Source organism: Pectinophora gossypiella, chromosome 18 (assembly GCF_024362695.1).
Source record: "Pectinophora gossypiella chromosome 18, ilPecGoss1.1, whole genome shotgun sequence".
Classification (NCBI taxonomy): domain Eukaryota; kingdom Metazoa; phylum Arthropoda; class Insecta; order Lepidoptera; family Gelechiidae; genus Pectinophora; species Pectinophora gossypiella.
In genome coordinates this window covers 11,776,144-11,787,966 of record NC_065421.1, presented here as the reverse complement: position 1 = coordinate 11,787,966, position 11,823 = coordinate 11,776,144, and the positions used below count along the sequence as shown (strand labels likewise).

At 39.4% G+C, this 11,823-nt stretch overlaps 1 protein-coding gene across 5 annotated transcripts in view; it reads left to right on the top strand.

The window, feature by feature from the left end:
- The window catches only part of LOC126374851 (phosphofurin acidic cluster sorting protein 2), a 167,061-nt gene that overhangs the window by 143,759 nt on the left and 11,479 nt on the right, over positions 1 to 11,823 (top strand). For 2 of the 5 annotated variants that reach the window (XM_050021599.1, XM_050021598.1), the window contains exons 5-11: positions 206 to 345; positions 1,358 to 1,510; positions 4,554 to 4,679; positions 5,114 to 5,267; positions 8,586 to 8,666; positions 10,559 to 10,695; positions 11,392 to 11,544. In XM_050021599.1, the coding sequence (XP_049877556.1) occupies positions 206 to 345; positions 1,358 to 1,510; positions 4,554 to 4,679; positions 5,114 to 5,267; positions 8,586 to 8,666; positions 10,559 to 10,695; positions 11,392 to 11,544 (944 nt within the window). The remainder of the gene's footprint in view (positions 1 to 205; positions 346 to 1,357; positions 1,511 to 4,553; positions 4,680 to 5,113; positions 5,268 to 8,585; positions 8,667 to 10,558; positions 10,696 to 11,391; positions 11,545 to 11,823) is intronic. The other 3 variants (XM_050021600.1, XM_050021602.1, XM_050021601.1) reach the window with 3 other exon arrangements.

Genomic DNA, 11,823 nt, shown 5'->3' with positions numbered 1-11,823 from the left:
TAGAAAAATAACGTGATTGTTTTTTACGGTTTTCTTGACTAAAATTCATGAATATGTTCACTAGATTTTCATCAATTTACATCTGTCTTTATTTAGTAAAAAGGGGGGCTATTGCTTTTTAGATGAATTACTTCTAGGTGGCCTTTTTAACCTCCCAGAATTTCATAATTTATATTTGACTGATAGTGTTCATCAATATTTGCAGAACGCGGCTACTCGGATGAGGAAGAGGAAGGAGAGTTCAGCTCGGTTGAGGAAGCTGATGAGATGACGTACGGCGCGCCCGCACGGCGCCGCGCGCACCGCCAGCTGGCGTTCAACAAGGCAGACCTGTCCTACACCAAGGTTAGTGTTGCCATTTGTAATAACTGGGTATTTTTGGTAGATTTTGAATGCAGGGCATTTAAATGTTTTGAATTAGATTTAAAAATGGAGAGTGAAATGGTTAGGAGGGGAGTATTTATTTAGTGAATTTTAACACTTTTAATAACTTCTCATCAAAAAAAAATCTAAACAGTTCCGAATTTTTGTTTTACTGATAAACTTACGAGGTTTTTCCTTTTTTTGATGAGTAGTTGAGGTATTTAAAAACTATTTAATATGTATCGTAATTAATATAAAAACAAAAGAATAATATCGCTAATAATGTTTATTATTTTTATTTATGACTTATTTAACTGATTTAATTGTGGTTTTTGTATTATTTAATTTTTGGGTTAAAATGTAGTTGAAAAATGTTTAAACATTATAGGCCCCTAGTATTATTTTTTGCATGTATATAAAATTAATAAATAACATTATTTCAGGATATATTTAATAATATTAACAACATAATAAGAATAATTTATATTAAAGTTACTAAGGGTTAAAAGGAGCATGATACTTCAGTAGGTATAATTCAAGTATAAGTACTATTTATTATTCGAATAAGTCATTTTACAAGTTAATATTAAGTAGTTTTTATTGTAGCTGATTTCTTACTAACAAATTATGATATTAACACAAATTGCATTTTACACGGACAAAAATCGTGTACTTATGTGTAACTGAGTCAAAATCCGTTTTGCGTACGATTCAGCGGTGTGACCATTTCATAAAACCGGAAAAAAATATTATGTCGATTCAATGAGTGAATAAGGTGCAAATTACACTAAGTCAATCTCATTTGAATTGTATGTCTAAATGTATATGCACAGATGCAGACATATCCTCTATGTGTAATTTGCGCCTACGGCAAAACTTAAACCCGTCTCATTCTAAAGTTTATTTCAGTCCTTTCATCAGGGGTACAAACCGATTTTACTTAGTAAGAAAGCAGCCCCTGCTTACAGCTTGAAGCGTAACATTTTGCACGCAGCTATCCCGTTCTCGCGACCTCAGCTACGTGGAGCGCGAGCGAGAGAGAGAGCGCACGAGACAGAACTATATGCGCGCTAAGCACGAGCGAGACAGCGATAGTGAGCTGGAACAGGCCGCCACTAAGCGTAAAGGCAGCCGCGGCAAGCTCGCGGTGAGCCGCGTATTGTAGCGTCGATGTATGGGAATAGAGATCATTTTTGTTTTTAATTTGTCGAGTTATTGGAGGCTTTGTTCGCCACAGAGCGAGATACAGTCCGCACAATCTCCCCTTTCTCCTTAGCGCCTTATGGCCATTTATGACTGAAGTAAAACCCAGAGGGGGTGAGGTCGGCGCCCAATATGAATGTGCGCGCGCGGGGGGGGGGGGGGGGGGGAATTCACGTAACTTCGCCTAAGATAAATTATAAAATATCTTTATTCGTTTTTCATGTCAGTCGAACACATAACAACATAGAATGTTTGATTTAGCAACGGTTTGGTAAGATGTGAATCGTGTCTCAGATTATTTTGACAAGTTACTACAGATTGTTGTATGAAATAACGCGTTTTACACGTATGCCCAATAAAAAAAAATATTCTTATTAATTAATCAACGAAAATCAATAAAAAATTACACATTTAATAAAGCCTATATATTATATATATTATGATCAGATTTAGCAATATTCAGAATATAAAATGAAAGAGGTTTCTGTTCCCATACTTAGAGTTGTGGTCTTCAATCGCATGGTATTTTGGGTACTAATGTAAACAATTTGATATACTTATATTATTGCTTGCGCTGTGCTATCCTTATCCAATATTGTTACATACCTATGTAGAACTAACATCTTTATTACATTGGTTTTATCCGGGGTGTTAGTGACATCGTAACGAAAACTTTGAGGGATGATTCAGACTATGATTCTGAGTTGATATCAAGTAGAAATTCCCGTCGCAAAAGTATAGGATTGAAAATAATGTAACAAACAAAAACATGAATTTTCCGGCGAAAAATTCCACTTGATATTAACTCAGAATCATAGTCTGAATCATCCCCCTCAGTATTCTTTAGAATGTCACTAACACCCTGTATACTATTGTTGAGTGTAGAATTTAATGTAGCGGCACTCTCTTTCTGTATTCTTCACGTAGGTACTCGATATTTGGAGTCAGTTGTATTAGTATTTGAAATTATAATTGGTTTTGTTAAATATTAGCTTAGATGAAATGAAATCGTACTGGGTGGTTAAAATGGCCACATCGAAGCAATTCATCTAAGGAAGCAATATTGCTATTTGACATTTGTTTGCATTGCGCACTTACTTTTATATGCGCAAATGTCAAATTGCAATATTGCTTTTTAGGTGAATTGTTTCGATGTGGCCTTTTTAACCCCGCAATGTTATGAATCCAAATCCCGGCTCGAGCTGCACTGAATTCGACTTTGAGTTTGAATTCGTTTGGATCATAATTGATAGCACGTGGTTTCCAGAATTTGTGCCCCGTTAATGGCCTTGCCTCCTATTATAAGGGACACATAAATAGCGATTAGTCGGTGTGTATACTATACACCTCCGCCTACCTACCCCTTCGAGGATACAGGCGTGACGTCATGTTATGATATGAAATAATGAATTTTTATAATTTTGAACTACTTGACCGGGCAAGTGGAGACCGCCGAATGTTCTTACCTGGTAATATTTGTCTTACATTCCCCAAAAACAGTTTGTTCAAAACTTCATAGTCGTTAAAACCGATTCGGATCAAACATAAAACATATGTTCCGAAAATTCCGTTCAAAATATGATATCATTAGCAATGTTTGTGTTTGGTAGCTTATCACATTGATAAGATAGATGCATAGATAGTGTATATCAATAGTTACGTGAAAGTTATGTCAGTGCGCGGTCAGCTATGGAGGTAAAAAATCGTATTTTATTGTCTCGGATAACTCCCTGAGGCGAGGTCCGCGGTCTCCGGGACTCTCAGGCGCGTCGTGCTATTATTACTGAGTAAAACCCCTCAGAGGTCTTAGTGTTCACTATCACACATCAATATTTTAAAAAGCAATAGACGTATAGGATTTTATTTTAAAGAAAATAACAATCAAAATAGTGTTTATAAAATTGATTTGTGTTTTTCCGAGTGTTTGTTTTGTTAACTTAATTTTATACTAAAAGGTTTATGTGTAGGTGTCTTTATTTTGTTGAAATTTCAACCTTCTGTGTTGTTTACAAGCTCGTCTTTTATCGTCCCTTCAAATGTGTAGTCCCTTCTTTCACAGTCTTGCAGCCTTCTAACTTGTTGCACGCCGTGTTACAGCAACCCTATCCCGTTTGTGAGAAATGTACCCTTGTGTAGCCACGTTATCACTAGGCAAAGGGGGGTTAAAAAGGGTACATTGAATCAATTCATCTAAATAAGAAATATTGCTTTTTGCGCTAATGTCAAATTGTAATATTGCTTTTTAGATGAATTGTGTCAATGTGGCCGTCTTAGACCCACAGGACGCGTAACGTAACATGTAGCCCAACATCGGAACTAGGACGCGACAAATTTAGCAACTTTGTTTGTTCATACAAGTTTTGTCATTGGCAATATTTTGCCAAAAATGTTCAAGTGCTAAGAAACCAAACCCAGTCTAGGGTAATCAAAAATCAATCTCATTTTTGATGTATTTACGAATTTTAATATGTAATTAATTCATGAGTCATGTCAGGGGCGTTTGGCGGCTGAATAGTAACCCTGACACCAGGGTTGATGAGGTTGGTAATCTACCTCACAACCCACACGATAGAAGAAGATATTGATTTTTAAACGAATTCCATAAAAATTAGTACGAAGTTTGACACTTTTATTGATGACGTCATATCTACCCACCTAAATATTTATTAGAAACTCATTCCGAAGTTTCCTAAAACGTATCTCAGTTAACCTCCTAAGGCCGACATTTCCAAACACAATAGTAAATTAATCTTACGACTTTGAATTCATGTTTGGATCATAAATGATTATCACTTGCTCAGCGGTGAAAGAAAACATAAGAAAACCCACATTCCCGAGAAACGCATTTTCGGAGGTATGTGACGTAATCTGTATTGGGCTGGTTTTCCAATTGAGTTGTCTACCGTTGCCTAGTGATTAAATGGCTTTACCGTTTACCTAATATCATCTCACTTAAAGGCTAAACTAACGTTTCGTGCGTGTTACAGCAACGCAACCTGAAGCAGAAGTTCGCGGCACTCCTGCGCAGGTTCCGCGTGCCCGAAGAGCTGTCGGAGCGCGGTGCCGCCAGAGATACGCACCATGCACAACGAGACATTGATGAGCTGTTCCAGGTTTGTTCAATAATATGGCCGACGATATTTCCGTTTGTTTAGTCCGTTTTGGTAAAAGACATTTTGCTATGGAGGAACAATACAGTAAATAAATAAATTAATCACCTTGCACTGAAATAAATTATCTTAAAAAACTTACAAAAAAGATGACAACGATGACAAATGATGTCAGAGGCCTGTTTAATAAAACTTACAATTGTAAATTACAATGACAATTTGATGTTCATTGCGTAGTTAATATGAAACTGCAAAATATTCGTGATGACACACTCCGCAATGTACATCAAATTGTCATTGTAATTTACAATTGTAAATTTTATTAAACAGACCCCAGGATGTAGTATGTGGAACACCGTCGTCTCTGCCTACCCAAACGGGAAATAGGCGTGTTCTTTGGTATTTATAAACCGTAATATATTATACAAAACCTTTAGGAGTTGGAATCCCTCTCGTGCGGGGAAGGCGAGGACTCAGGACCAGACCAGATGGACACGATCAGCATCGGCTCCACGCCCAAACCCTCGCTACGGCCCTTCTTCAGCAGCTCCAGGAGTCTCGCCAACCAGGAGCACCACAGGCATTCCAATGGTGAGTTGGTTGGTGTGTATAGACAGACATAGAATAAGGAATAATACTACGCATAGAACGGCAACTTTTCGTTCCCCACCAGTGGCGGAGCTAGGTTTACCTCACCCCCCCCCCCCCCCTCGGTCTTACTTTAGTCTTCAATAGTATGTGTCCAGGGTGTGGTATAGAGTAGATGCAAAGAGACCTAATCGAGTATTGAAAAGTCACTAACACGAGGAGAAAATTGAAACTAGAGTCCGCGCCGCGAATGAAGTCCCGCGGTCCTGATGCTTAGGTACCCGGTTGCTCAAGCATGGTGTCTTAAATTTCGTACCGGGGGAGAGCCGGCGTTCCCCATTTGTCCGGCCAAGTAGTTAATGCCATTTGCGGCAAATCTACAATAAGTCATAAAAGAGATGATTAGGCAGCATGTCTGTCCCTTAAATGGGCCATAGGAAAGAAAACAAGTCCCGCGGTCACGGCGCTAGTGTCGCAGTATCTGCATAGAATTAAGACGACTTGTTAATTAGTTTCATTAAAATCCGCGGGACTTCGCCCGTGGCGCGGGCTCCAACGCTGTCATGCTAGAAATCGTCAATTATGACAGGAGTTTGTTAGGAGATGGTGCACTCCAGCGCCCTCCACGATTTTGATTGGTTGTAAATGACAACTCCTGACAATTTATTTAAATTTTAGCCAATCATAAGAAAGCATTTCTGTCTGTCAAAATAGAAACTTAATTATACGAGCTTCCCTCAAATAGATGGCAGATGGCCCACTTAATATCACATTTTTTTATAATTCTTTCTTTGAAAAGACCGAGCCACTTTACTATCAAAATAGATTAAAGTGGTAATGAGGTCTTGAAATTTTGTTTAATACATTTATATACCATGCATAAGCCGGTAACGACCGAGCTTACAAAAAAAAAACACTTTCATACAATTTGAGATGTTAATTATTTTTCTAGATTGAAAATATTATCTATGTATTATGGCCTCGTTAAAGCAATTAATCTAAAAAGCAATATTGCAATTTCACATTTCTATTTTAACATTTACAATAATGTCAAATAGCAATATCGCTCTCTTACAGGAATAGCTTCAATGCGCCCTCAGGAGTTTATTCAAAATTAGGGCATACACGCATATACCTATTTAGAATGATAACATAGGTATACATTAAATTAATAACTGTAAAAAAGAATACACAGGGTGTTAGTGACATCGTAACGAATACTAAGGGGGATGATTCAGACCATGATTCTGAGTTAATATCAAGTGGAATTTTCCGCGGCAAAATTATTATTTTTTTCATTTTTTTTTAAATTAATTTCAATTCTATGCTTTTGCGGTGGATAATTCGCAAAATTCCAGTTGATATTAAGTCAAAATAATAACGTGAATTTTCCCTCAAAGTTTTCATTACGATGTCACTAACACTCTGTATATTTTTTAAAAGAAAAATAATAGAATGATACCATAATAAATAATTTGCCTGAGCATCGATCGTAAACCGTATTCTAAGATGTTCACTCGTCTCTTCCTCTACTCGAGTCGACCGAAGCTGTGCATTATGGTGATTTAAGTTGACATTTATGACCTCGATTTGAGGATGTTACTCACTGGATTCGAAAATATCACTACCAACAAAATAATACGAAATTAATGACGCCATACCTTACCATACCGACTCATACCGTCATACCGACTTTGAGCTGAGTTCCTTGACCTTGAGGTCGCTTTAACTAAGGACAGAGTCGAGGAAGGTTAGAGTTAACATCTTAGAATACAGGTCTAGGGGTGGTATTAATAAACTAATCTCAGCTTTGAGACTGCTCTCAAGATCATGTCAATGAGACAGTTCTTATATAAAAACAGAGACTTGAGCATGATCTTGAGGGCAGTCTCAGCTGAGATTAGTTTATTAATACCACCCCTAGGATTGCATTGTGTGAGCTTCAATTTTGTTTTGCATACACATACATACATACAGACAAGCATTGGCCTTGATTCCAACAGGCACCTCATAATTTTATTTTAAATTATACCTGTCATTTTTTTATACGCCTAAAAGGAAACGGACGGTTGACAACTGTTAATTTTAAAATGAATGACTGGATGAATGAGTAACCCGGGCCAATATAATAGGCATCTAATAATAGGCCCTGATATGCAACCTGTTTCACGTGTGCTGTAAACGTAATTCTGTCGGGTTATTGGCCAATATAAAATCTTGAGAGGGGTTTCAAAATTTCTGCATAATATTGTCGTGTGTTCCATAAATTTTATGCCTAGCGATTACTCGTCCATTTCTTTTTCAGCGGATAAGAAAATGTCAGGTATAACTTAAAATAAAATAAGATGGTGTCTACAGGAATTAGCACCAATATGTGTATAATTATAACATACATACATCATATAATTTTGTGTTTTGTTTTTGCTGTGTGCATAGTGTAGCGCATGAGTGTGTGAGGCGGACTAACGGACCAAGGCGTGTATACACCTGTCTCATCTTGCAAATGACAAGTTCTAATGTGCTACGTGAAATGGGTATATATTTTCGCACGCGAATCGAAAACGAACGATTCGAAAATACGGCTCATGTGGAATCCCTTTAATAACACTAATTATAATTAATACTAAAAACCCTATTCAAGTGTTCAACACTAATTTAAAGAGTCACGCTCTTGTCGGCGTAACAGTCTCCATGTTACTTTTTAGGGAAAAATAGGGTTTAAGGGGGTTTCTTGTTTCTTGTTTCTTGTAGGGCACTGGTTTCCTTCTTATATTTTGAGACAAATATCACGAATATCTTAAAATGTTCTTTTTCCTAAATTGACTCGACTACAATCTGTATAATTTATTTCGCTTTAGAAAGAAAATAAAATAAAAAACATATCATAATCGGCTATAATTAAGGGGGGAAAAATATATATCTTATATAGAACTTAACATTTTTTTACATTAAATAGGTTTGCTCTTGACACCATTCTGCCTCTTAAAGAGATTAAGAAAGTGTCGACTAGCTTACCCAGAAGGTGCTTATTCAATCTTGCCTTAAAGGAGCTTAAGTTATAAGTTAAAGGGAACACCGATATCGGAAGTGCATTCCACTTACTTCGTCTAAATATAAAAATAATATATTCACATAATCCCGCCTATAATTAAAGGGCAAAAATTGTGAACATACATAAAAGTATTTTATATACAAATTTCACTATTCCCGAAGCCGTTTAAAAAAATAAATCTGATAACACCTCAAACAAGCCGTTATCACCTAGTCCATTGCCAATCATAGTCTCGCCTCTAGCACAATGCATTTGTGACGCATGCGCAGTGACTCGACACGCGAGCCTCGCCAGCGCCAGCGAGCTGAGCGCGGCGCGGGACCGACACCTCGCCACCGTACCGCTTACAGGTGAGACAGATGTAGGTGTAATCCCGCGAACTAGGTGACAGCGGGCGGCGGAGCGGTGCGGACACGCAATACAAGAAAGGGGTTGGAAAGTCTCTAACGCGCATTTTGTATGGGAACCCTTGTCGCCGGTTCAACCCTACCGTCTATCACTACTTCTCGTGCAAACAGCCACTATACATTGCTTTTTGATCAATTGTAAGATTTTTAGCTTACTTGCGATAAGGAGGATCTCCTTGCATGATAGTCGATATATGACTTCTTGCCCTGCAGGTTATAATGCGGAGCTGCGTGCGTCGTAAAGTGTGCGGACGAGTGGAGCGCAAAGTTGAAGTATTGGCTCATACTTGTATGGCGCGCGTGTCGCCCTCTTGGCCCTTCCAACCTCTTTCTTCTGTTCCGTAGGTACGGAACAGATTCCACCAAAGTGGAGCGGAGCGGAGATATCTGTTTTTATAACAGCTCCCGCCAAACATCGTGAGGAAACCCACATTCCCGAGAAATGCATTTTTGGATGTATGTGACCTAACCTGTGTTGGGCTGGTTTTCCCTTCGCGGGTTGGAAGGTCAGGCAGACAGGCTTCTGTAAAAACCGGACCTGTGAAATCTTCAGGTTAGGTAAGCGGACCCTGTGAAAAACGGGATAATGCTAAGGAGATGGTGATGATAATCGCTCCCGCCCAGCCTAGCCCGCTGACATCGAGTTGGCAGATTCTTATGCGATCCGAGTCCCTCAAAGCCATGACGGATCCGATGTGGCCGTAGAACTATTTGTGTGGTAGCTTGTGCACTATATCCATCCGATATCTCGTAGTATTTTTATATTCTTGGATTTGGAGAACCTGCGTGACCCGTGGTACAATCGCTTGGTACAGCCCATCGGGAGAAAAAAGCCCTGTGGTGCAACAAGTTGTACCACGGGTCACACAGAGGATGGAATAGGAATCGGATGTAGTGCAAAGACCTTAGGGTCAATGCAGACTAAGAACAATGGTGACGCGAGCACTTTCTGATAACACTGGAAAATAACTTTATTGCACTTGTCTTAAGAAATACCGTTGTTCTTGGCCTGCGATGATCCTAACCCGTAACTAAAAACATATATTTAGCAAGCTTATGTCTGTCTTGTTTTGTTCAGTTTTTCACTCCTATCATTCTGCTTCGTATTCTCATACTGTAATGGTGTTGCCATTAAATTGTCAATTTCATTATAGTTCTCTAGCTTTATACCAGCACGAGCATGGTCTGACTCCATTATACTAAATACTTTAATCTCAACTATTTTAAGTTCAATTTCCGATCTTTTTTCAGTGACTTTCCGGTGTTGTGGTTGCAACGGTTGTGTTTATTGTGGTTGGTGGCGAGTCGTTCGGATGGGGTATCAGAAATAGAGTTAAATTCCAATGACAGGAAACAGAGTCTAGTAAGAGTAGAGTTAAGGCTTAAAGTCTCTTGAAAGACTGATCCTGTACTTACTACTTACTACTTTGGTCCTAAACCATAGAATAAAGAATATCGAATACTACGTTAACGGTAATTCTCCGCCCGCACTAATTCGTATCAGGCGCCATCCTCACCCCCTCTGGGTTTTACTTTAGTCTTAAATGGTCGTAAACCGCTAGAGTAAAGGGAAGCGCGAGCGGTCTGTCTGTCTCCCTCATACTTATGGCACATGGTGAGAATTAGATTTTGTCTGAACTTAAAACTTCAAATATGTACGAAATCGTTAATTTGATTCTTCAAAAAGCCGCTTATGTGGTTTTCAAATGAATGTCAAAGTGATTAAGTAATCTCGACAGAATTTAAACACCTATTAAGGTCCATTATTCAACAACTTGCCACCGACCACTCACAATCTGCCCAACCACATCTACAAGTTCAATTTCACCATACAGAATCTGAGGCGATCAGGAGCTCGGCTGGCGACGAGCACGGAAGCGAAGGCAACAGCGACGGTGACGTCACAGCAGATGCCCCCGTCTCAGGAGCCTCAGTATCTAGCTCACCACCCAATGATACTAAGGTGAGGAAGGTTTGTGGACGTTCTGATTTAGATGTTGTCGTAGATATAGAACTTAGATGTAACATAGCATAGCAAAACGCCTTGTTAAAGAAACTCAGTCGCAGACGGTCGCCGACCAACCGTCAACTTGTCTATGTAACATACTTAGCAGAGTCATCCTAGGCCTTTACATCTTGATCAGATGGTTTATACAGCGTTTCTGTGGCAACGTCTTGTATGGCTGAAAAGTCCAATACGGGAGCGGCAATAGCGTCCGCACGACTGGTATTTCAGTTGAGGGTCGTTAGGTGGTGTGGATAGTGAAGCGACCCTCACATTTTTATGTATTTTTCTCGTCTTTCGTTTAAAATCCGGAACCAGGCGTCGTTATGTGCCTTGCACCATCGACCAGAGATTTCCTCAATTGGTTACGGTCGCGGTCTTCCCATTTATCGGGGCAGATGTTAAATGCAAGCATGTCACGCTTCACGCTAGTAACCACCGAATCAAATTCTAAAGACCATCATTATCTTGTTCTATAATGTTAGTTGTAAAGTGAATTACCAACCTCATCAACTCCCCCATCCCTACCCGGATTCGAACCGGGACCACCGGATCGTGAGCTCGACACTACCATTGGACCACAGAAGCCATTATAATTATTAAAGGCGTACTTAAAGAATAAAAGGAAAATAACACCGATTAATCATCTCAAACGGCTTGCAGGAAGACAAGCGTTCTCGCCTGTTTCGTAGCGCGACCAGCGGCGGCAACCTAACTCCTGGCGCCGTCAGCCGCAAGAAGAACTCGCTCGTCAACGTCGGCGATCGCCCCCTGTCGGCGCACGAGTTGCCGGCGCAAAGTCCCACTACCATGGAGGTATGCTGTCTAACTACTGCAATGTTCGCTATATCACGTTGGTCTAACAGAAAGCTCGGTGAGGTGTGGGTACTTAGTTCATCTTGCGGTGGATGTATCTCTGAATACCCCTGAGCTTATGTTATGATCGCTATAGTTTTTCATAGGAAAGTTTAGGATCCTGTCAGTTTCAAGAACTCGTCAATAGCCCACTATCGGCGCATGAGTTGTCTACGCAGAATGTCTACTATGGAGATAGGCGTTTGAGAATTTACATCATTTAGTCTTCCACAATGTGGA